The following is a 27,167-nucleotide window of genomic DNA, read 5'->3' as shown; positions in this document are numbered from 1 at the left end:
TAATCTTATATAACACAACCCTGCAGTTCAAAGATTCTTACCGACATGGAACAATTCAGGTTACACTTTTTTTTAATTCAACAATCCTACAAATTCTAGAAATAAAATTGTGGAAATAAGATCGACAAATTGTTTGTGACGAGGAATACAAACATCATACATGAATCAGGGAATGCAAGTCAATTTATCCTACTGGTTGACATTTGGTTTTTTCATAGTTATATATTAATAAGCAACAGTTACAATTGACTTACATAATAGAAATGTTTAAATCAGAAGACTCAGCTTAAGGTTTAGCTCTCTGTGTCATCTTAAAGAGTTATCCAGCTTAAGCTTAACATCCAACTCCTGGTTCTCTGGCCGTACATTACATCACTTCAAGCCCATATTCAAGAATTGTAACCTGCCCACCCCGCAAAAATCCTGAGTGAAAACATTTCTCAACACCTCTATAAATTTTCTCTCAATTTTTAAATTTTTTACAAAAAATGGGATATGGCCATCGTTGGCAAGGCTGGCATTTGTTGCCCATCCTGAGCTGCCCTTGATTAAAAGCAGAAGACTGATAACACTGGAAATCTGAAACAGAAGTGCTGGTTAAACTCAGCAAGTCTGGATGCAGCTATGGAGACATAAATAGAGTTAGTGCTTGTGTCCAAAGAGTATTCTTTGGAAAAATGCCCTTGAATTGATTGGATCTCTTCAAAATTTCAGGAGGCAGTGGAGCCATGGGCTCAAATTCCACCCAAAGAGATGGCGAAACTTGAATAAAATCTGGAATTAAAGGCTAGTTTAATTGCAACCATGTAAAAACGATCATAAAAACCAATCTGGTCCACTCGTTGCCTAAAGGGAAGGACAGCTGTTGTCCTTACCAGGTCTGGCTTACACATGACTCCAGGCCCACAGATTAGCAAGCAACATGTTTGTATACTTTGGCATTTACATATTGTTAGACAGGGCTTTGCTCCAGGCAAGTCTGAACACTGAATGCTGCCATCAGTCTGCTTTAACACAATTTCCAACATCCTTTCTGTTTGATTTTGGAGGCAAAATCAGAAAGTACTGCTTGTTGGGAGAGCAAAATCACGGAGGTAAAGTTTAATGCAAGTTAGTGATCCAGTACAGATGTCAGTAAGTTGGATGCAACATTTAGTAGAGAAACATGATCCTGGTATTATGGAGCATTTGCAAAATTATTGACTGAGCTCTGCTAAAATACACAAAGCATTCATCTGCAGCAGCATTTGTGGTGCAATTAGGGCAACTGGCCATACGAAAATGGAGGACACAATGTTAATTGGTGCAGCTTAAAAAGGTTAACGAATATCATTCAGACCAGGAGCAGAGACACCCATGTCACCAGGAAGTTTTAGTGATTATGAACAAATGAGAAGACAAGTCAGTAAAGGCTACAAAACAGCAAGGACTTTAATAAGCTAGGGAGAATTTGGGCATATGCAAAGGTAGTAGATTGTGATAAGGCTGGCAATCCACTTTGAAGGATATGTGCGGGGCATATAAGGCTACATCTAAACTAGAGGCATGAGATTTTGACAATAAACTAGGGAGACCAAGATAGGAATATAACTCACAAACAGCAAGAGAAGCAATTTTGAAAATGTTCTTCACATTATTAGCCACAAATGCATGGAAATATAGATCAATTCAGAATAAAATGGCATTTCAGAAGGGACCATCTGCTGAAGGAACAGTGCTCCGAAAGCTAGTGCTTCCAAATAAACCTGTTGGACTATAACCTGGTGTTGTGATTTTTAACTTTGTACACCCCAGTACAACACCAGCATCTCCAAATTATTTCAGAAGGGAGGTCAGCTCAAAAGAGAAGCTTCTCGGTGCCCTCCAGAGCAGATCTTTGATGTTAAGTGTTTATATGGCATTAAGAATGATTCTAGTAGAGCTTGGTATTAAAACTGGGCTGTCCCAGTTGAAAACAAACCTGCAGTGTTTTAATGGTATTGGAATGGGGGTAGGATAGCTTTTGTACATTTTCATGATGCACCTCAATGACTTCTTATAGGAAGGGAGCAGTGAATTTGAAAGCATGGCCATAAATGGACTTGAAGCAGAATTACATATTGTAATTCAGGTTCTGAGGACTTCATGTTCATCAGATTGAAATCAGGAAGGATGCACAGTGTGTTGCTGTGCATCATCATTTATTTGGAAAACGTCTTTCCCATTTAACTTAGTAGAAGTGGAGCCTCACAAAACGATACAGCAGCTTTCAAAATGGAAGAATCATTAGGTCGAATTGGACAGCTGAATTAGCTGAGCACCCAAATGAAGCCAGATGTCAGTTTTCCAGTCTTAGAGTTGAGAACAGCTATGAAAACTCCCAAAGGTGGAAAATATTATTTGGACAAACAAAATATTAAAAGAACTCAAGATGGAAAGTTTAAAATTTCGATCAGTGGGAGATACCAAGAACAGAGTTTATTGATTTTAGTGATATTTGTTATGCAATGTGATGGATTCTCAAGTCCAGGAGATACCTAATGTTTCTTTTCGTAAATGCTGCCTTTAACTCGGAAATTTTTTAAAAAATATCAGGACAGATGTAAAAATCTTAATTTAGAAACTCCTGCTCGTGTTGGTAGATGGGGATGGATTTAGGGAGAAAGGAGCAGTTTCTAAGAAACTATTAGAAATATTGGATAAAAGACATATGGAACTTTAGTGTACAGTAAAAAAAAAATCTTAAAGAACAAAAAGGCAAACTCTGAACATGAGGGGTGAGCTTATAGAGGTTTATAAAATCACGAGGGGCATGGATAGGTTGAATAGCCAAGGTCTTTTTCTGGTAGCGGAGTCCAAAACTAGAGGGTATAAGTTTCAGGTAAGAGGGGAAAGATTTAAAAAAGGGACCACTGAGTCCACTGACACTCCAAACAGCATCCCATCCAGAACCCCCCACCCTATCATTGTAACCGTGTACTTCCCATGGCTAATTCACATAACCTACACATGGACACTGTGGGCAATTCAGCATGGCCAATTCACCTAAACTCCACTTCTTTGGTCTGTGGGAAGAAACCAGAGAACCCAGAAGAAACCCATGCAGACACAGTGAGAACATGCAAACTCCAAAGACAGTCACTCAGGGTGTAACTGAGCCTAGTTCCCTGGCAATGTGAGGCAGCAGTGCTAACCACTAAGCCACTGAGAGCGGCTTTAGAGGGGTATGGGCCAAATGTTGGCAAAGGAACTGGATCAATTTCAGGTATCTGGTTGATATGGACAGATTGGACTGAAGGGTTTGTTTCTGTGCTGTATAACTATGTCTCTAGTGGGGTGTGGCAGGGATGGAATTAGTGAACAGGTAGTACTTATATTAAGGGGAGCAATTGAATGTGTACATATGGAAAATAAGGGTGGGCTAGTGTGGGGTCGTAGTAGTGTCCCTAACTCTGGGCCAGAAGGCCTGGGTTCAACTCTCATAACGTGTCTGAGCAGGTTGATTAAAAATAACTGTAAGGGAAAGAAGAATCAACTAGGGATTTTGTGATGCAAGTCAAAATAAAACTGATTAGAAAGCTTGCATTCTGTCAAGTATTTTTTAACCTCTGGTGATTAATAGTGTGTACAATCTTCAAGATACACATTTGGCAAGGCCCTTTCAACAGCACCTTCTGAACCAACACACTTCACTAGCTACAAGCACAAAGGTAGAAGATACATGGGAACACCACCACACGCAGGTTCCCACTAACTCAGACTTTTCTAACTTTGAACTACATCACTGTTCCTTCGCTATCGCTGGATCAAAATCTTTGATTTCCTCCATAACAGTCCTGTGATTGCAGCAATTCAAAACGTTGGTTATCATCAACTTCTCAAAGGCAATTAGGGACGGGCAACAAATGTTGGCCTCAACAGCTATACATTCATCCTATGAATTAAACATACTTCCTATTAAATCAATTCAGTAAGGTTAGTAATCAAAGCTGGCAGTTTTTGGATCTGTATAGCTCAATTACACACGAGACACAACTATTGGGCTCTTGGATCAAATTATAATTTTAAACGAATAATTGCCAGTCATGAATGGTGGGGCAGTGGGTCTACCTAAATTGTTCATGTTTGTGCTGGCTTTCTGCAAGGGACCAAATGGCCTTTTGAGCTGTAACCTTCCATGACATTTTGGGGGCAGAATATAAAGGTACAAACCCTTTCCTGGACTATTTCTTTGATAGGCTATTCAATAAAAAAAAAAGTTCAAACCTACAGCTTTGCCTTTTATTTGTGAGGACAGTTTGGTTACGTACATAATGGCTTATGTCAGCCTGAGTTGTTCATTTAAACGTTTAAATAAAAACTAACGGCAAAAACTGATAAGATTCTAGCTGAAAGCATTATTGAAAGTTGTAGAGATTCGTAATAAATGAAATATTGCACATTGAATTATTTCATATTTTCTCCTATATTTACACAAATAAAACTATTGGAAAGCCTGGCCTGCAAAACAAAATATTGGTTCACTTTAAGTAGTATGCAATATGAAAGTACTCAGAATTCACAGATTTGCAAATGTAACCAATTTTTTTTTTTAAAGCTGCTTATTTTAAGTAAGGTCAAAAAATACTGGAAAGATAAAATTGCTGACACAAAATGTAATACAAGCCTGTGACCAGTTCAAGACTGACGTCAAATTGCTGCACTCAGCTTGTTACATCCCTGTTTAATCAGATTACTTGTGGGAACACAAATGGCTCAATATATTTTCACAATATGTATAATAGCTCTTGAAATACATTAAACTGAATTAATATCACAACCTGGAATCATCAAAAATCATGCAGTTCCCTGGAGCTCTATATATATTCTCTGCAATTAGACTGTGCAGCAACCAGAGAGAGAGAGAAACAATCAGTCAAAATGGTAACAATGACAGGAGACATCTTCAAAGCTATAGCTAATCTTTTCATCCTGGATGAGAAGCTTTGCTCTTGCAACGTACCGTACTTTGTGGCTTCAAGCAGAATCTGCAATATTAGTGTGACTATGGCAGAATTCCCTACGATTAATCTAACTACTTAACCAAGTATTCAACAGATTATGCATGAAACATTTTATTAAATTTTTCATGAGATGTGGGTGTTTATTGCACATTCCTCATTGCCTTTGAGAAGTTGAAGATAGGCTGCCTTCTTAAACTACTGCAGTCCATACAGGGTAGGTACACCCACAGTGCTGATAGGAAGGGAATTTGAAGATTTTGACCTAGTAATTCAACTTTCTCTTGCCATGTGATTTTGTGAAGCTTAGTTTTCTTCCTTTTATAGGAGCAATTTGTTTGCCCCAGTGCTACACAGGTAGTTGCATGAAAATCTGCTCCCTAGAACTGACATATTATCCTGAACTATTTTCGATGGTGAGCAAACATGTCTTATTCCTCATGCAAATACCTTAAAATCTTTATTTTCAAAGCACTTCTCCCAATATTATATGCATCCTGGTCAAATGTATACTTCCCTCTCATTTAGCAAGATGAATATTTATCAAGGCTACATGACAATTAAGAAAGAGAAGCAGATCAGAAAAGGAAGAGGCACTGCCCTGCCAATAAAGGTATAACATTGGTATAACAGTAAGAGATTACCTTAGCTTGGGAGATCAAGATGTAGGATCAATTTGGGTACAGATGAGAAATAGTAATGGTGAGAAGTTGCTTGTGGAGCAGTACACAGGCCCATAATCTTACTCACATTGCAGCCCAGAGTACACGAGAAAAAATAATGGGGGTTCATGAGAAAGGTACAGTCATAATTATATGATTTTAATTTACAAAAAGAAAGATTGAACAAACCAAACTAGCAAAGGTAGCCTGGAATGATGAGTTCATGGCACATTTTTGGAGAGCTTCTTAAAAGAACATGTTCTGGAGTCAACCAGCAAGCAGGCTATGCTAGATCTGGTAATGTGCAATGAAACAGGACCAGTTAGTGATCTTAACAAAGGTTTGCAGTGGGGAGGAGTGATCATAACATGTTTGAACCTTGAATTAAGTTTGAAGGAATGAAGAATTGATCTAAAATCAGTTTTTAAAACTTCATTAAGGTCAAATTCGAGTCAGTGTCAGAGCTGGGTAAAGCGAACTGGCATATTAGGTTACAGGATAGCTCATGCAGATGCCGTAGCAGATATTTAAGGATATATTTCAGAATACCTGTAAGAAAAATATTCCAGTGAAAAAGTACAAACTCCATTGGAATAACACCCCATCTGTGGCTAATGGACAAGTTAAAGACCAGTACTAAATTGAAAGAAAAAGCATATAAATCTACAAAGATGAGTGCTTGGACAGAATATACAAAACAGCAAAGAATGACAAGGATTAATAAGGAGGGAGAAATCAGAGTACAATAAAAAAAACTAGCTAGTAATGCAATAAGATATTACAAGTTTCAACGGATATTTGGATAGGAAAAAATGAAAGTGTGCATTGATCCTCAATTTTTAGGGTTGAAAAATGGAGAAAATGGAAGTAGTAGATGAATTAATAGCTATTTCACATCTGTCTTCACTTAGAGGTGACAAATCACTTCCTAGAAATGATGGTCAATCGGGAGGTAAAAGATAGCAGGAACTTTAAAAATTGTATTCACCAGGAAAGGGTACTCAGAAAATGAACAGAACTGAAAGCTGATAAGTCCCAGGTTTTGATGGACTTCACCCTAGGGTCTTAATGGAAGTGGCTGATGGAATAATAGATGAAATAACAGTTTTAAAGTTTTCAAAATTCTCTCGACTCTAGAAAGGACCCTTCACATTGAAAAATAGCAAATGTGGCTCCTTAATTCAAGAAAGGGGAGAAACAGAAGATAGGAAATTACAGGGCACTTAGATTAACGTCTGTAATAAAGAAAATACTAAAATCTATAAAGGTAAACATTATAGGACTCATAAAAATCTCAGTTGACATTGTTTTGTGAAAGGAAAATAATGTCTAATTAATCGACTACACGTTTTTGAGGAAGGAAGATGCAATGTGAGTAAAGGGGAACCTGTGGATGTGCTGCACTTAAAGTTTCCAGACAGCATTTGACAAGGTGCCATATTGAAGATTACCATGCAAACTAGGAACTCATGGCATAGGGGGTAATAATTTGGGGATGGAGAATCAGTTAGCTAACATGGAACACAGAAGGCACAAATGGGTCATTTTCAGGCTGGCAAGATGTGATGAGTGAAATATCACAGATCACCAGGAGGCCTCAACCTTTTACAATTCATATTCATGACTTTTGGGGCAGCAGAGTGGCTCAGTAGTTTGCACTGCTGCCTCAGTGCCAGGGACCCAGATTCGATTCCACCCTTTGGTGACTGCCTGTGTGGAGTTTGCACAATCTGTCTGTGTTTGTGTGGGATTTCCTTCGGGTGCTCTGGTTTCCTCCCACTTTCCAAAGATGTGGAGCATTGATAAGGTCACAGCTGGAGTATTATGTACAATTTTGGCTTTCTTGTTTAATAAAATAAATAGATACATTACAGGCAGTTAGCAGAAGGTTCATTTAATTGATATTTTGGGTGAGAGGGTTAACTTAAGAGGAAATGCTGGAAAGGCAGAGTATGCATTCATTTGCGTTCAGAGGAGTAACAGGTGATCTTATGGAATCACACAAGATTCTGACAGGACTTGACAAGGTGAATGCTAATAGGATAGTTCCACCTGTGGGAGAGACTAGAAATATATGACAGTTTAAAAATAAGGAACTTTTTTTTAAAAAGATGAAGACGAGGAGAAATGTTTTCTGAGAGTTGTGTATTTGGAATTCTTTTTCCTTAGAAAATAGTGGCAGCTGATTAACTGAACACTTGTAAGTCAGAGGTAGTTAGATAGTTGACTCACAAGGGAGTCAAAGGTTACTGAGGGATAATAGGAATATATTGGGAATGTGAAGTTAAGGCCACAGTTAAATCTACCATAATCTTAGTGAATGGCAGAGCAGGCTTGAGGAGCCACATGACTTCTACCCTTAATTTATGCCTATGTATGTTTGTATGTTCATTCTGTCCCCTATGGCACAGCATTCAGCTACTGCATTCATTATGAACTTAATTTCCGAAATATGCTAGTTAACTTTCTTTCAAAAGTCCCCAGATTCCATTCTCAATTACTTTTTATCACATCCCCAAAATAACTGCTTCCTCTTCCTTCTTGGATACCTTATAAAGCACTGAGTTGCTTCATTGTATGAAAATGTGCTGTACAAAACAGCAATTATTATTATTTAGTAGACACGCAAGATGCTCAAGATTTTCCTTGCCACATGAGGAACTGCACTGCAAATACACTGCATAGATTCTTAGTCTGGTATACAAGAAATGCTGAGTTGAAAACAGCTAATACATCACTAGATTATTCAAGTTCTGCATGTCTGTTTAAAAAGAATGATTAAAAATAGCCACGTTTCTAAACGTGATAGTAAGTCACTTACCCAGGACTAGGAACACCCACCAGAGCCAGTATTGACCATCAAAGTATCCAGGAAAATAAGTAGAGAACTGAAAGACAAAATTTTGTTTTGATTAAAGTCCAGAGATGTAAACGAATATATAGCTTTAAATCTTGCAGTGCCATCTTTGTATCAGCAATAAAAAAGGTAACTTAAATGATACTTAGAAAGCATTACTTAAAGTAAACAGGAAATAATTTCACCTATTTATCTCATCTCTCTATAGTTACCTACGACATTTCAATATTACAAATTCAATATTAATATTCAATTCTATTGCTGCAATGTTTCCTTCACTACAAAATGACTATGCTTTGAAAGCATTTCATTGGCTGTCAAAAACTTTGGGATGTCTGGAGATCCTGAATGATGCAATGAAGGTCTTTTTTTTCTGACCACACAAATGGATTTTCCTATTTAAATCAAGGACAAAAAGGAAATTCAAGACTCTAGCCTAAGCAACAGAACAATTTGAAAACCATGAAAGCCAATAAACTATGGTTGCACAGATCCAAAATCAGTGTTGAGAATATTTGTGAAGAAATTGTTTGTACTTGATGTTGTCAGGAGCACCACATAGCTCAGTACATTTGCGGCTGTTATTGCTTCAGAGTTTGTATTATTTTCTAAGGTTACTCGTTAGATTTCAGAAAATAAATCTAAGTCTTGCCAAAAAAAAAGACGTTTTGTTAAAAGCTTTTCTTTAGTTCATTTGGACAATCCATGAGAAATGCTAGTATAAAGGGAAAACAACTTTTCATGTGCATGAATATAATGTTGTTATTTCTTCACACTGGTATTCCTTGCAAATTTCCCAGTTAAGTGCAGGCAAATAACTTCAACAAAATTTGCCTTTTTCCTGCAATCCTCAAGTTCTGTATTACTAAAAACTATTTGTATACATAAATCTAACCTGGTTTACATGGAATTGTAACTCTGCTTGTTGGTAATACTGCATGCATTGGTAATTCGCATAGCAAATGTGAATACAGTGTGCGCTAGCTATTAAAAATTGTGCAAACTCTCAATCCCATAGTCACATGCTGCTGCTACAAAAATGTAGGAGTAAAACTTCAACTCCTTATGGGAAGGAGCAGGAACTCATTCAAACTTTGAATTAGATCACACTTACAGCAGCAAGTTGAGATTTTCTACTGTCAATTTAAGTCATAAAAATGACTTCAGACCTGTCAAAAGTCTCAAAAATATTTGAATATCTCAAAGTAGGGGTGGCACGGTGGCTCAGTGGTTAGCACTGCTGCCTTACAGTGCCAGGAACCCTGGTTCAATTCCTGCCTTGGACAACTGTCTTATTAGAACATTTGCACGTTCTCCCAGTGTCTGCGTGGGTTTCTTCCGGGTGCTCCGGTTTCCTCCCGCAGTCCAAAGATGCAGGTCAGGTGAATTGGCCTTGCTAAATTGCCCATAGTTAGGTGCATTAGTTAGGGAATGGGTCTGGGTGGGAGAGTCAATGTGGACTTGTTGGGCCAAAGGGCCTGTTTCCACACTAAGGAATCTAATCTAATCTAATATAACCTAATCTAAACTGGAATTACAATTTACAGAACACATCATTTGACTGCAACAGCTTCTTTCATTTCATGAACACCTCACTATAACAGATCTAATTACATGACATCATCAAAATTACACTTACATCTCTGCTGAAACATTACTATTAAATGGAAAATAGTATGGTGTAAGAGTGAGAATATTGCCTTAAAGACTGGGTAAAACATATTCTTTTGTCATTACACAGCAGCATAATTTTCACCATATAGCATCAGTAAGCTCAATGATCACAAAACCCAATGGAAATTTAGAACTGTTACTAACAAAGCTCAATTTCATCTTATTTCAGGTTTGGAAGCAGTTTGATTTTTTGCTTGGGAGGGTCAAAATGAGATGTAAAAAGTATTTCACTCACCCGGACAATGAGGATCCATTTTATCAGAGAGAGGCCAAATCCAGAAATGGCCCCATACCGACCAGCAGCTGAAGTGGTCAAACAAAATGATAAGAAGAAACCAATCCAGTTGAACAGGAATGCCACTAGGAAACACAGGTAAAGAATGTTTAATTAAAATCATGATTTTCCTTCATACTTGTGACTCCTCTAACACTGTCAGATTTCTCAAATAATAACTTCCCAAATAAACCAGAGTTTTGAGCATGCGGATTTAAAAAAAATACCTTGGGTTGAAATTTTAAAACAATAACTTCAACAAAGAGTGAGGCAGGACATCAGATCTAGCCACCAGTCGACCTTAGACTTGCCAGGTTCCAGACTGAAATTGAGGGAACAGTGTCAATGACATATGGGAGGGCTGCCTGTGACATTTTCAGTTATTATATGTAGACTGTACAGGAATTTCAGAATGACACTTGGAATCTGCTACTCTAATGGGAGGGGTGAGTCATTCAGTGTCAATACTAGTGCACTGAAAAAAAAACATCCATTCTGGAGACAAAACTTTGCTTGCACGGAGTCCTAATTACTACCCCAGAATGCACATATAGGTCCCATTTACCTTCAGAGTAATAGTGGTGAAGGATTTCCTATGGGCAATTTTACGACTTCCACTTCTTCAGAGGTGAGCATGTCACTGTGGCAGCAGAAGTAAGTAGAGATTTCATGCTGGGCAAAACAAAATGGAGTCCCGATCCAAATTTCAGCCCGCTCATACATTTTAGTTACAGGATTTTAAGGCCTCGAAATGGTAAGGCTACTCACAGTAATGTGTGCACATTCAAATTGTAGAAAAAGGTCCAACTCCATTTCAGATAAGGAAGTTCTAAAGACTTAAGGGGAGATGGTGATACAGTGCCAATGTGACTGAACTAGCAACCAGAGGTTAATGCGCTGGGGATGTTCTTTAGGGAAGGAATTCCATCATCCTTAGACACAGACATAGAACAATACAGCGCAGAACTGGCCCTTCGGCCCTCGATATTGCGCCGACCTGTGAACTATTCTCAGCTCGTCCCCCTACACAATCCCAAAATCATCCATGTGTTTATCTAAGGATTGTTTAAATCTCCCTAATGTGGCTGAGTTGACTACATTAGCAGGCAGGGCATTCCACGGCCATACCATTCTCTGCATAAAGAACCTGCCTCTGACATCTGTCTTAAATCTATCACCCCACAATTTGTAGTTATGCCCTCTCGTACAAGCTGACGTCATCCTCCTAGGAAAATGTCTTTCATGGTCTACCCTATCTAATCCTCTGATCATCTTGTGTGTCCCTATCAAATCCCCCCTTAGCCGCCTTCTTTCCGATGAGAAGAGACCCAAGTCTCTCAGCCATTCCTCATAAGACCCCCCCCTCCCCCCAGACCAGGCAACATCCTGACAAATCTCCTCTGCACCTTTTCCAATGCTTCCACATCCTTCCTGTAATGGGGCGACCAGAACTGTACACAATATTCCAAGTGTGGCCGCACCAGCATTTTGTATAGTTGCAGCATGATATTGCGGTTCCGAAACTCAATCCCTCTACCAATGAAACCTAACACACCGTATGCCTTCTTAACAGCACTATCCACCTGGGTGGCAACTTTCAGGGATCTATGAACATGGACTTCAAGATCCCTCTGCACATTCACACTACCAAGAATCTTTCCATTGAGCCAGTACTCTGCCTAGGAGAAAGTGAGGACTGCAGATGCTGGGGATCAGAGCTTGATGTGTTGCTGGAAGAGCGCAGCAGGTCGGGCAGCATCGAAGGAGAATCGATGTTTCCTGAAGAAGGGCTAATGCCCGAAACGTCGATTCTCCTTCGATGCTGCCTGACCTGCTGCGCTTTTCCAGCAACACATTTTTAAGCCCAGTACTCTGCCTTCCTGTTATTCTTCCCAAAGTGCATCACCTCACATTTAGCTGCATTGAGCTACATTTGCCACCTCTTAGCCCAATTCTGCAGTTTATCCAAGTCCCCCTGCAACCTGTAACATTCTTCCAAACTATCCACTACTCCACTGACTTTAGTGTCATCTGCAAATTTACTAATCCATCCACCCATGCCTGCGTCTAAGTCATTTATAAAAATGACAAACAGCAGTGGTCCCAAAACAGATCCTTGTGGCACACCACTAGTAACTGGACTCCAGACTGAATATTTTCCATCAACCACCATTCACTGCCTTCTTCCAGAAAGCCAGTTTTTAATCCAAACTGCTAAATCACCCTCAATTTCATGCCTCTGCATTTTCTCCATCCGCTTACTATGTGGAACCTTATCAAAGGCTTTACTGAAGTCCATGTATACCACGTCAACTGCCCTACCCTCATCTACATGCGTGGTCACCTTCTCAAAAAACTCAAATGAGGTTTGTGAGACACGACCTGCCTTTGATGAAATCATGTTGACTATCCAAAATCAAATTGTAGCTTGCTAGATGATTATAAATCTTATCTCTTCTAATCCTTTTCAAAACCTTTCCTACAACAGAAGTAAGGTTCACTGGTCTATAATTACCTGGGTCATCTCTGCTGCCCTTCTTGAACAAGGGCACAACATTTGCAATCCTCCAGTCCTCTGGTACTAAACCTGTACACAATGACAACTCAAATATCAAAGCCAAAGGCTCTGCTATCTTCTCCCTAGCTTGCCAGAAAATCCTCAGATAAATCCCATCCAGCCTAGGGGACTTGTCTACTTTCACTCCTTCTAAAATTGATAACACCTGTTCGTAACTAACCTCGATCCTTTCTAGTCTAATATCTCGTACCTCATTCTTCTCCTCTACAATATTCTCCTTTTCCTGAGTGAACACCAATAATAAATGTTCGTTTAGCACCTCTCCGATCTCTACAGGGTCCACACTCAACTTCCCACTTCTGTCTTTGACTGGCCCTATTCCTACCCTAATCATCCTTTTATTCCTCATATATCTATGGAAAGCTTTAGGGTTCTCCTTTATTCCATTTGCTAAAGACTGCTAGTGTCCTCTCTTTTCTCTTCTTAACTCTCTCTTTAAATCCTTCCTAGCTGATCTGTAACTCTCCATCGCCTCATCTGAATCATCTTGCGTCATCAACACAAGTCTCTTTCTTCTTCTTAAGAAGAGATGCAATTTCTGTAGTAAACCACAAATCTCTTACCTTATCACTTCCTCCCTACCTGACAGGGACATACCTATCAAGGACACGCAATACCTGTTACTTAAACCAGCTACACATTTCGATTGTCTGCATCCCTTGCATTTTGCTACCCCATTCTATGCATCCTAATTCTTGCCTAATCGCATTATAATTGCCCTTGCCCTATCGATAACTCTTGACCCGTGGCATGTATCTATCCCTTTCCATCGCTAAACTAAATTGTATTATGGTCACTTTCTCCAAAGTGCTCACCTATAACTAAATCAAACACCTGGCCTGGTTCATTACCAAGCACCAGATCCAGAATGGCCTCCCCTCTTGTCGGCCCTTCGACATACTGTGTCAGGAAACCCTCCTGTATACATTGGACAAAAACTGATCCATCTGACTTACGAGAGCTATAACATTTCCAGTCAATGTTGGGGAAGTTAAAGTCCCCCATAATGACCACCCTGTTCCTTTCACTCCTACTCAGAATAATTTTGCTAATCCTCTCTTCCACCTCCCTGGAACTCTGTGGAGGCCTATTAAAAAAAAAACTCCAAGCAGTGTAACCTCTCCTCTCCCGTTTCTAACCTCAGCCCACACTACCTCAGTAGACGAGTCCCATTAAAAATTCTCTCAGCCACCATTATACTATCTTTAACTAACAAGGCCACACTTCCCCCTCTTTTACCACCTTGTCTGTTTTTAGTGAAAGATCTAAACCCTGGAACTTGCAGCATCCATTCCTCACCCTGCTCTATCCATGTCTCTCAAATGGCCACAACATCGAAGTCCCAGGTACCTATCCATGCTGCAAGCTCACCTTATTTCGAATCATTCTGGCGTTGAAGTAGACAGACTTCAAAACAGTTTGCTGTTTGCCAGCACAAATGGTCTGGTCTACATGTGACTCCAGACCCACAGCAATATGATTGACTCCGAATTGTCCTTTGAAATGGCTAAGAAAGCCATACAATTCAAGGACAAATACTGACAAGCACAAATTGCTGGCATTACTAGTAATGCCTACATCTCCTGAAAGAGAAGACAAACAAATCACATTGTTTGGTGATTGGAAATTGGTGAAACAGGGCAGCATGCTGCCTCTCAGCGCCAGGGACCCAGGTTCAACGCCTGTCTTCGGCAACTGTGTGTGGAGTTTTCGTACTCTCCCATGTCTGCATGGGTTTCCTCCGGGTGCTCTGGTTTCTTCCCACTTTCCAAAGATGTGCAGGTTAGGTGAATTGGCCATGCTAAATTACCTATAGTGTTCAGGGATGTGTAGTTTAGATGCATTAGTCATGGGAAATGTAGATTAATAGGGTAGGGGAATGGGTCTGGGTGGGATATACTTTGAAGGATCAATGTGGACTTGTTGGGCTGAGTGCCCTGTTTCCACACTGTAGGGATTCTTTGATTGTTAACGTAGAAGATCAAAATGTCTATTAACGCTCATATCTAATCTCCCTTCATATTATCAATACTCAAAATTACTGGAGTTGCTAACTCAAATTAAACACACATCTTTTAAAAGAAAACATGTTTCAGAGTTTAGCGCTAAATTATACAGATACCAATAAATAACATGAAATGGTAAACTAAAAAGCTCATCTCTGTTGATATGCAACATACTTCACATTATATTTGTAGTTTATTTTTTGTTTCAAAGGTCTGCCTTATTATTAGGACATAATTCTAAAAAGCTTATTTTAAAATAAATGTAATTTTAAAATAATCCTTACTGAAGAATGTCAGCATGAATATGCCATCATTCCCTATCCTGAGCTGATCTGCATCATCAAAGTCATCCCTTCCTGAAAAATCATCATCCTGTTTGGATAAAAGAAATACATTTTAGATTTGTCTTCTTTCTGAAAGATTAAAAACATGTAAACAGGATGAACACGTTCAGCATCTTGAAATTTTGAACAGAATGCTAGCAAACAAATCACGTTATCAAATTGAAATCTAATGCTATTTGTAATCCGGAGCCTTTACCTATTTTACAACCTCTAGTCTTTCCTCCCTTTACAACTTTAATATGAATTTCCCTTATATTATTGATTTGGAACCAACTTATGGCTGAACATGCTTTCTCCAGGAGTATCTGCACCTACTTTATGTCCCTTGTCCTAATGGTCAATACATCATCCAAAGCTTGTGGTTAGTTGCTCCTCCTGCACTCAAAGCACTGATTACTATTCAATTTCCACATTCAATCTTCTCTCCTTCACCTGCCTCCGCAACCTTACACTCTCATTTTCACAGCACAGCTGCACTGCTCCAAGATTTCCCTCCTTTAATCACTGTCCTTGGAAAGATTGCAGCATTGACTACTTGTTTGCTGAAACATGTTCACTGCACTGGCTTCTTAGTTTTGTACCACCTTGAATAGTTGCTATATCCATCTTTTAATACTCTTACCTCTCTCTCTCTACCCTTTGGGCAAACACCATCTGGACCTTTTCACCTAGGGCAAAACTTTTAAAAAAATGTATTCTTTCACAGCATATGGATGTCACTGACTAGGCCAGCATTTACCAGCCATCACAAATTGCCCTTAAGATAGTAACAAGCTGCTTTTTGAACAATTGCAACTCATCTGATGTACTGGACTGCTTTAGTCATTCTTGACATTTTCTGTCAAGACCTCTTGTTCTTTAGGGGTATACCCTGGTTTTGAATAATATATAGTTTACATAATTTTGCCCAGTTTCCCGCACACAATTTTTGCTTCATTGCATTGAAGATACTTTACTTAAATTTGGAATCTTAATTTGCAACTCTACCTTTTAAATATTTAATTGAACTTGATCATACGACCATTAAATCGGATTCAGTGATGGTAATGCCATTGAAAGTCAAGGAAGATACCATTGCCATAAAATAGGTTTGCAACATATAACCAGTGGGGCTCCCACAGGGATTAGTGTTGGGACTGTAATTGTTTACAATTTATATTAAAACTTGGAGGAAGGAAGTGCTGTACTGTAGCCATATTTATAGATGGCACAAAAATATGTGCAAAGACAAGTTACAAGAGGAATACAAAGAAAGATTACAGAAAGATATTGTTAGGTTTAGTAAGTGGGCAAAAGGTTGCCAAATGGAATATAGTGTGGGAACATATGAAACTGCTCATTTTGGAAAGGTGAACAAAAGAACAAAATATTATTTAAATGGAGAAAAATGCAGAAAGCTGCAACACAACAGGACTTGTGGGTACTTGTGTATGAAACACAGAAAACTAGCACACAAATCAGCAAGTAATCCAGAAGAAGAATGACTGTTCGAGTACAGAGTAGGCAAGTCTTACTGCAATTGCACAAGGTGCTGTTAAGGCCACATCTGAAATACTGTGAGCAGTTTAGGTCCCCTTATTTAAGGAAAGAAATGTTTCATCAGAGGCAGTTCAGAGAAGGTTCACCAGGATGATTCCTAGTACAGAGGGATTGTGTTATGAGCAAAAACTAAATAGGTTGGAACTCTCCTAATTAGAGTTTAAAAGAATGAGACGTGATCTCATTGAAACATATAAAGATTCTTAATAGGCTTGACAAGGTAAATACTAAGAGGATGCTTCTGCTCATGGGAAAATCCTGGACTAGAGGGCATCATCTCATAATAAAGGAATGACAATTTAACATTGAGATGAGGAAGAATTTCTTCTCCGAGGGTTAAGTGTCTTTGGAATTCTATGCCAGCAAGAGGTGCAGTTGGCTTGTGTACATTTAAGGCTGAGATGTATAGATTCTTGATCAGTAGGGGAATCAAGAATGGGGCAACTGAAGAAAAGTGGATATGAGGAATGTTAGGTCAGCCATGATCCTGTTGAATGGTGCAGCAGGCTCAAGGGACTGAACAGCCTCCTCTTGTCCCCATTTCTTATGGTCTGATCTGGTTTAACAACATAATCTTTAAATATTTCATTTGACAAACAGCAAATACATTCATTTAAAATTGGAAGATGATCAGCCAAATATGAAACTAAAAACATTTCCAGCTTTCAAGGTTGCTATAGACTGTAGCAGTACATGTTAGGCTGTTGAATCCCTTTAGTACACATTAGGCCATTTGAGAGTAATTTCCTTTAGAGCTGATAAGACTTGGAAGGATGAGCCCATGCTCAGGTCAACAATAGGTTGTTTGCAAACTGAATAAAATGACCTGGTACTGAATCTCTGGATTCGCACTATGGATGTACAATTGCACTGACTGAGAACAAAGTGATAGAACATTTCTGCTTGTTCTCTCTCTTGCTTTCCACATCATCCCCGCCCCCCCCTCCATAAATCCCTACAAATCTCATAAGTTGCTCATATGTTCATGAACATACCAAATAAACAAGACCCTGGCTAACACAGACCAGGAAGAACTCAAATTTGATCCCTTTCTACACCATGAGCTAAATATAGCTCTTGCTGTTCTATGTAATAGTTACGTTTTCAAAACTACACATTGGCACAATTCATGCTTGAAGGTCATTTAAATATACAGTAAAGTTAAAATTAATACCAAGAAATAAACTGGTCATCATAATTCATTGTCAAGAGTTTAACAGAAGAGAGGGTCAGTCACTTGATACCAACAAGTTTGGCATGATATTTTTTATTTTCTTGTGGAATATAGGCAGCACTGGCTGGCCAGCATTTATTGCCCATAGATAATTGCCCTTGAGAAGATGGTGGTGAGCTGCTTTCTTGAACTGCTACAGTCCATTTGCTGTTAGGTAAACACACACCACCATTAGGGAGGGAATTCTAAGACTTTGACCGACCACACTAAAGGAACAGTGATATATTTCCAAGTCAAGATGGTAAGTGGCTTGGAGGGCAACTTGCAAGTCATGTCCCCAGTATCTGCTGTCCTTGTTCTTCTAGGTGGAAGTGGTTGTGGGTTTGTAAGGTGCTGTCAAAAGATCTTTGGCGAATTTTTGAAGAGCATTTTGTAGATAGCAGTCACTACTGCTAATGAGTGTCAGTGGTGGAGGTAGTACATGTTTGTGGGTGTCATGGTGCCAATCAAGTGGGCTGCTTTCTCCGAGACGATATCAAACTTAGAGTGCTCTTGGAGCTACAGATGTCCAGGCAAGTGGAGAGTATTCCATCACACTCCTAACTTGTGAATTATGGATGCCAGACAGGTTCTGGGGAGCTAAGAGGTGAGTTACTTGCTGCAGTATTTCCAGCCTCTGACTGGCTCTTGTAGCCACTGTTTTTATATGGTGAGTCTAGCTGAGATTCTCCCAAGGATGTTGATAGTGGGGAATTCAGTAATGCTAACACCAGTGAACATCAAAGGGTGGCAGTAAGATTGTCTCTTAATGGAGATGGAGTGATGTGAATGTTATTCGCTCATTCAACAATTTGTGAATTAACATGCTTTGTTTTCAATGCATTCTAGTTAATTTCTGATGCTTGAATTTCAAAAAGATCAGCTTCAATCTGTTAGTAGCTGACAGTATCACTATATAATGACAATATGGCCACTGCCAATGTGAAGGAAAGCCAAATTAAGTTTAATTTAATAGCGAGATGCAATACAAAGATATAAATGTTACAGGGGAGTTGGTGGCATGGTGGTAATGTCACTAGACTAGCAACCCAGGTCAATGGCTTAAAAACCACCATGGCAGATTGTGAAATTTGAAGTCAATAAAAACTGGATTAAAAACAACAAGCCTAACATTGTGGACTGTTGTGTAAAAAAAAACCTGGATCACTAATGTCCTTCAGGGAAGCAAATCTGCCATTCTTACTTGGCCTGGCCTACGTGTGACTTCAGACCCTCAGCACTTATGGCATTTTGGGCAATTAGGCATGGGCCATAAATGCTGATATGCTATAAGATGAGCAATACTCTCATTTGGGAAGCACAATACTCAACTCCATTATCAATGATCAAACATGCAGTGTTTCATGATATAACAATGTGTTCAGAAGGATAGTTATCTTAAGAAACTACTAATCATGCTTGCCTTTGATTGCAAGTCTTTTAGAATTTTGCTGCTCAACTTTGTAACAGATGTGTTGTAACATTTCTAATATTTGTGCTATTGGATGAATTATATCCACCCTAGCTAATTAATTCTATCTGAACAGCAGCATCACAAAATTGTGTGATCATGAGAGAACAGTCACTGCCACAAAATTTAATTGGATGAGGTTTAAATAAATGCATGATGCTTCAGAAATTGCAATACAATTTAAAAATTCCAGCAAGAAGAGATTTAACAGTCAGTGATGGAAGTTATGTCAATATTGTTTTAATTGGCAGCAGATCAATAATCCAGTAACAATGCCAGTTGCTACTTTAGTGTTTCGGCATTTTACTCAATACGGTCAGACCTAATTCACGCATTTAAATGTGTGGAATAAAACAAAGCAAAATAAAATGGTTACTAAAATTAATCATCACTCCACAGAGTTAACCAATCTTGTAGGTTCTCCATTGTCACAAGAGGTTTCTTGTATTTATAATGCTAAGAGGATCCGAAACAAAATTAGATTAGAGCATAGAAAAGTGAAGCACAAAACTCATTTCTTGGTTTATTGGGAAAAACAGACTACCTTTCTGCATTATTTTGCATTGTCACAAACAATGCTGTTTATGTACATTTAAAAAATGTTTGTTTTAAAGTGAAAAAATATCAGCTACAGCACTAAAATTATAAGTATTTTGAATCACATTGAGCCACATTTTTAGCACAGGTGGAATTCAACTCACTAAAATTGTATCCACCACCTCAAAAAACACAATTCTAGCAGCTGTGCAGAAAAGCAACCAAATCCTTAGGAAATGCAGCTTTTAAATAGCAAACCTCGAGGTGGGTTACTGATTGGGGTTTCATAGCGACAGAATCTACAACTAAGAATTGCTGGTGTTTTCTCAGAAAATCAAACTCCTCCAGCATTTTATACAAAGAGTGGAATACATAACTGACTGAACTGAACATATGGGTTTGAATGCAGTGGCTTAGTGGGCACAAACTTTGAAAACTAAGAATAAGTGCCTGTTGCTATTAGAATTGTATGCAATTGGGACATTAGGGAACATAGATTAACAGAAAATCATTTGAGTAATTTCTCGGAGGATGTTTGAAATAGCAAAAATTATATAAATTTCATGGATATCCTGACACCATCTGAGTTATCATATTAATGAAATTGCAGGGGGCTTCTTCTCAAAGGACAAATCATTTTAACTTAAAGAAATGGTAAAGCTCGTACACAAAGTAAGTGAGGTTGGGAAATATTTTATTCTCTACAGAAGGCTACGAAAATTAATATTCTCAAAAATCGTTAATTAGTCCTATACATATTTTGTATACAGTGGTCTAGCTTGTGTATATAAGCGTAGGTTAGATTCTCACCCTTCCAGAGACTAGGGGCAAGGTTGCTTCAACTTTCGTTCGTTCAGCTTCATCATAAGAAGGGAGCGTGGTTGCCACACTGTAGGAAGGCGGCTTTGGAAATGCAGGATCCTCTTTGTAATCAAAATAAGCTGGAGAACATATCAAACATTAGAAATTAATGCTCAACATAATTGGTCTTTTGCAGAATAGCATTTTTTTATATAAACATTAATAGGATGGTGGACAAAGTTACTCTAAATCTCTGCCAAAAGCACAACACAACTAGCTACGTGGTCAAAGGACGTTCACAGCCATTATTCCTTTGATCTTCTCTTCATTTACACAAAGCTAACCTCAATTTTCTTTTCATTAAGATACTACATAGCCTACACCAAAGTTTTCAACTACTTCACAATAAAATCCAAAAGTCAAATTTGCTGTGCGGAATATTTTTTTAAAAAGTTAGCCAGAAGCAGCCTGGGATCAAACATTTTCAGCTGCATTCTTTCTTCACTAATAGATGGAAACATGATGCAGCAGTGATTGCCAGATATGCTCCAAAACCATTCTAACAAATCATGTGTGCTAAAAAACATCTTTCCTTCAATACCTATGCTTACTACGATCCAGTCACGATTGTAATGCTCCAACATTTTCTACCCTTAGATGGCCTCAGGGAGCTACAGAAGTTTAGTAGTGTCAAAATACAGAAGCTCTCCCCATTCAGTTTGCACAGCTCCGTGAATTTCAGATTGAAGCACTTTCAAAATCTGAGAGGAACATTACGGATTTAAAAAGGACTGAATAAAGACGAATAATTTCCCAGTGGATCACATGACATCTAACTTAGTTGTAGGGAAGTGTATTTATGCAGCACTAGCTTGGATCACAAAAAGATGCATGAAATGTTAGAAACGTGGAGAGATTTAAACACAGGATGATGCCACATTGGGAATTATTACATAGGCACATTCTTCACATTTGACTCTGCAAAACTTTCATTATTATCTGGAACCATGCATCAAAATTGGGAGAAATGTCATACAAACAGTCAAGCAATATCTGACAGTCACACATAGCATACAGCTACGGCAAGTGATTAAAAAGACAAATGGGATATATTTTAAAAGGGAAAGGGGTAAAGTAGAGATTTTGCTTTGGCTGTATAAAACTTTGGCGATACTACACCACGAGTACTGAGAAAAAAGTTAGTTCTACTGATTCTGATTTTAGCAAATTGTTTTATGAGAAAAAGTTGGACAAGTTGGCCTTATATTCATTGAAATTTACATGAATGAGATGATGTTGTGGGAACATGTGAGGCGTGACTTAGCAAAGTCAATGTGAAAAGCATGTTTGCATTAGTAGGAGAAATAATAACTAGGTCCATTTAAATATAAGGGGTCCCCATTAAAGAGGAGATATTTTTTTGAGAGCTGCCGTCCGTGGAACACTTCCCTAAAAGGAAGCGAAGACAAAGCCAGTGAATATTTTTAAAGCAGGGGTAAATAGAATCTTGACGAACAAGTGAGTTTAAGGCTCCAGAATGCTGCCAGGATTGAGTATTCGGGCCACAATTGGATTAGCCATGATCTTATTAGTTAGTAGATTGAGGCCAAATGATAAGGAGACATAAAACGGGTAACAATGAAGCAGTTATCTTACCAGCTTAACATCTGCTTTTAGGAAAATGCTAGTGAATATGAAGGGTGAAAAACTACAGTATTTCAAAATATATAAATGAATCAAGCAGTGTTGATATGGATCCTTGAAGAGGAAATTGTGCCTGACAAATTTAGTACCATTCTTTAAAGGTGGTAACAAAGCATTTGGATAAAGGAGAAGCAATGGATGTAACATATTTAAATTTCCAAAAGGCGTTTGATAAAGGTTTCATAAGTTAAGAACCTATAGTGTTGGAGGGAGCATGGACTTATGCATAAATCACCAAATGCTAGCATACAAATTCAGCAAGTAATAGGGATGGCAAGTAGAACGTGAGCTTTTATTTCAAAGGGAATGGAGTAAACAAAACTGCCATGTCTTACTAAAACTACAAACTACTTGTTTGACATCTGCTGGAATACTGTGACCAGTTCTGATACCTTTATGTAAGGGAAGATATATTGGCAATGGATGCAGTACAGAGAAGATGTGTGAAGATGACCATAGGTATGGAAGGATTGTCTCAGGAGGAGAGACTGAGTAGGCCTACACTCGTTGGAATTTTGAAGAATGAGGGGTAACTTTTTTGAAATAGGGTACATGAGGACATGTCATTTCCCCTTGTGGGAGTATCTTGGACCAGAGGGCATAATTTTAAGAGTAAAGGGTCGCAGTTAGGACAGAGATAAGGAGAAATACTTTCTCTCAGATGGTAGTGAATCTGTTAATCTTTATCATAGAGGGCTGCTGAACCTGCTCATTAACTATATAGACAGCTGAGACAGACAAGATATTTAATCAATAAGTAAGAGAATCAAGGGTTCTGGGGAAAAGACAGGGAAGTGGAAATGAGGATTCAGATCAACTATAATCTCATTCAGTGACAGAGTACACTCAATGGGCTAAATGACGTACTTCTACACAAATCTTATCTCTCTGCAACTCAGAATTCTGAACTCATGTGCTACTTAAGTAATACTATGCTTTTTCATTCTTCCTGAAAAATTTCATATTTCCCCATATTATACTCTGACCTTGTGGTATCTGTGAAGTTATCAACTATGATGTAAATTGTAAGAAGTAGAGACCCCAGCAGAGACCCATGTAGGACTCCACTCGACAATTCCTGATTATCAAACAGCAACTGGCAATTTGATGTTTTTGTTTTAATTTTATATGTAGATTAAAACCACCCATGGTTATTACTGTCCTTTTATCAAAACTACACAATATTTTTTATATACTTTCCTACTTGTGCTTACTGTTAGGGGACCTCTCAACCACTCCCACTTAGGACTTCTTCTCCCATCTTTAATTGTTGCTCAAATGCCACACCTGCTCAACAATCAACCTCTTCACATTTAGCTAGCTTCCTATGCCACTTCAATATCATAAACCACTCAATATTAAGAGCTCAATCTTTATCATCTTGCAGCCACATATCTGTAATGGCTATCATCTTTATTTATTTCAAAGCACATTATTAATTTGCTTCCTTTGTCATAAATATTCAGTATATTCAGCTGAACAACCTTACCTTTGCTTTTATGCTATCTTCTTAACATCTCGTACTAATTGTTGTGATTCCATAAATATTGGACAAAAAGCTTCAGACAGACAGAGCTATAGTATCAAACCAGGCCTGTTGCACAAAGTATCCTTATTAGTACAGTGACATGGATGTCAAGCCTAATTGGATGGCTAACGAATCTGCAGATAACACCAAAAGTAGCATGCTATAAAGATGCAAAATCTAGTTAAGGTTTGGCAGAAAGATGATTGTCAGGCAACAGTGCAGTGAAATAGCAAATAAAGTTCAATATTGACAAATGGGAACTGTAATGATATGGAAGGTTGAATTGGTTAACCAACAGAACAAGTAGTAACAGATTTTTGGACAATGGGGTTTTAGAAATAAAGTGACTTATGAAAATGACACCTAATTCTCAATTTTCAAAGTGAAAAGAATGGAGCAACAAACAAATACATTTCCTCTATTTTTGTCTCGAAAACAAAATTGATATGCATCTAGTTAATGGTACTTTCTAACATGGAAACATCCAAACAAAATCTGAGTGTTTTTTTTTGAGGTGACCAAGCATGTGGATGAGGGCAGGGCAGTTGATGTGGTGTACAAGGACTTCAGTAAAGCCTTTGATAAGGTTTCACATGGTAAGCTATTGGAGAAAACGTGCAGGTATGGGATTGAGGGTGTTTTAGCTGTTTGGATTAGAAACTGGCTTTTTGTCAGGCAACAAGTGGTGGTTGATGAAAAGTATTCAGCCTGGAGTCTGGTTACTAGTGGTGTGCCACAAGGATCTGTTTTAGGACCAATGCTGTTTGTCACTTTTATAAATGACTTGGATACAGGCATTGGTGGATGGGTTAGTAAGTTTGCAGATGACACTAAAGTCAGCGGAGTGGTGGATAGCATGGAAGAATGTTGCAGGCAGCTTGGATAAACTGCAGAAATGGGCTGAGGGGTGGAAAATGAGAATTCAATGCAGCTAAACAGGAGGCGATTCATTTTGGGAAGAATAACAGGAAAATAGAATACTGGGTCAACAGAAAGATTCTTGGCAGTGTGGATGTGCAGAGGGATCTTGGTGTCCATGTACATAGATCCCTGAACGTTGCCATCAGGTTGATAATGCTGTTAAGAAGGCATACGGTGTGTTAGGTTTTACCGGCAGAAAGATGGTGTTCCTGAGCAGTGATGTCATGCTGCAACTGTACAAAACACTAGTGTGGCCTCACTTGGAAGACTGCGTACAGTTCTGGTTGCCCCATTACAGAAAGGATTTGGAAGCATTGGGAAAGGTGCAGAGGAGATTTACCAGGATGTTGTCTCGTCTGGCGGGAAGGTCTTATGGGGAAAGGCCGAGGACTTGAAGTCTGTTCGCACTGGAGAGAAGGCGGCTAAGAGGGGATTCAATAGAGACATATTAGATGATCAGGGGATTAGATAGGATAGACAGTGAGGATCTTTTTCCTAGGATGACGATGTCAGCTTGTACGAGGAGGCATTGCTGCAAACTGAGGGGTAATAGATTTAAGACAGATGTCAGAGGCAGGTTCTTCACTCAGAGTGGTAAGGACATGGAATGCCCTACCTGTCAATGTAGTTAACCCAGTCACATTAGGGGCAGTTAAGTAGTCCTTGGATAAGTATATGAACGGTGATGGGATAGTGTAGGGCAGAGGTGGGGAACCTTTTCATGTTGGAAGGCCGCATTATGTTAGTTGTAATCGAATAAGGCTGCATCCAAGAAACTTCAATTATATATTCTTCAAAGTTCACGTTATTTTGTAAAAATCTAACTACTATGTACTAACTAACTAAAAAAAAATGAAAAAACAAGTTAATTCTAAAGTTAACTAACCTTTTAATGACTTTGTTGTGACTGCTTTTTGTAGGAAAGCATTTGAATATTTGGGTGCAGCATGGAGGTCTGCAGTTTTAGCTGATCCTCCAGATGGGTATCCGTCATTTGTGACCTTAAGGGCATCTTGATTTTGGTTAAGTAGGAGAGAATGTAGATTCGCAGCAATAAGTGGTTGAAAAGCAAGAAAGCACTTTTTGTGCATGTTGCCGAAGGCATGGGTATTCTATTGCATTTTTCCATATTTCAATCAGATCTTTCTTAGCGTCAAATAAGGACTTTAAAATGTCATCTTCTGAGAGCTCAATCAATTCCATCTGTAGTTCTTTAGGCGCCTTGGAGACATCAACTAGGTGAGATTTAAATGCTAATTTAAGTTGATGTCATGATTCTCAAAGTCAAATTACCTTTCATTGTATTCTCCAATTAATAAGTCTATAACAAAATTTGGATTCATTCAAAAGACCACACACAATGGTCAAGAGGGCCGCATGTGGCCTTAAGACCGCAGGTTCCCCACCGCTGCTGTAGGGGGATGGGCTTACATTAATTCACAGGTTGGCACAACGAAGGCCGAAGGGCCTGTTCGGCACTGTATTGTTCTATGTTCTATTTATAGCACCAAAGAGGCCATTTGGTCCAAGTTATCTGAACCTGGCTATAATCATTTTTGCAGATACACAATTGGACCCAGGATACTCTTACCCAGATTACTGAAAATGTAACAAGGTTGCAGCAGGCAATCATGTTCTAGCCACCGTCCAGATGAAGCACAATACGTGCGAGAAGGTAGCTAGAGCTCCTTCTGCTTTGCCATAAAAACTCAATTTCAGCACACACAAACAGTAAGCAGGAGGGAAACACATCATTTAAGTGCAGCATTGCAATAACTTAGTAAGTACACTACCTGACCTGTAATGCTGCCATCTTCTTTTCTACCCACATATCACAGGACTCAAACTGATTAATTTAGTGTTAGCTGAAAACGTGTTGCTGGAAAAGCGCAGCAGGTCAGGCAGCATCCAAGGAACAGGAGAATCGACATTTCGGGCATAAGCCCTTCTTCAGGAATGAGGAAAGTGTGTCCAGCAGGCTAAGATAAAAGGTAGGGAGGAGGGACTTGGGGGAGGGTGTTGGAAACGCGATAGGTGGAAAGAGGTAAAGGTGAGGGTGATAGGTCAGACTGGGGTGGG

The 27,167-nt window shown here is 38.8% G+C and overlaps 1 protein-coding gene across 1 annotated transcript in view; it reads right to left on the bottom strand.

Moving 5' to 3' along the window:
- Positions 1–27,167, bottom strand: part of LOC122556505 (NEDD4 family-interacting protein 1-like) — a 63,412-nt gene that overhangs the window by 1,710 nt on the left and 34,535 nt on the right. The window contains exons 3-6 of the mRNA XM_043703211.1: positions 20,945–21,075; positions 15,315–15,402; positions 10,408–10,532; positions 8,463–8,529 (exon numbers count right to left, since the gene is read on the bottom strand). Coding sequence (XP_043559146.1) covers positions 8,463–8,529; positions 10,408–10,532; positions 15,315–15,402; positions 20,945–21,075 — 411 coding nt within the window. The remainder of the gene's footprint in view (positions 1–8,462; positions 8,530–10,407; positions 10,533–15,314; positions 15,403–20,944; positions 21,076–27,167) is intronic.

This window comes from Chiloscyllium plagiosum, chromosome 14, assembly GCF_004010195.1.
Source record: "Chiloscyllium plagiosum isolate BGI_BamShark_2017 chromosome 14, ASM401019v2, whole genome shotgun sequence".
NCBI lineage: Eukaryota > Metazoa > Chordata > Chondrichthyes > Orectolobiformes > Hemiscylliidae > Chiloscyllium > Chiloscyllium plagiosum.
This window is presented reverse-complemented; position numbering and strand designations above follow the sequence as displayed.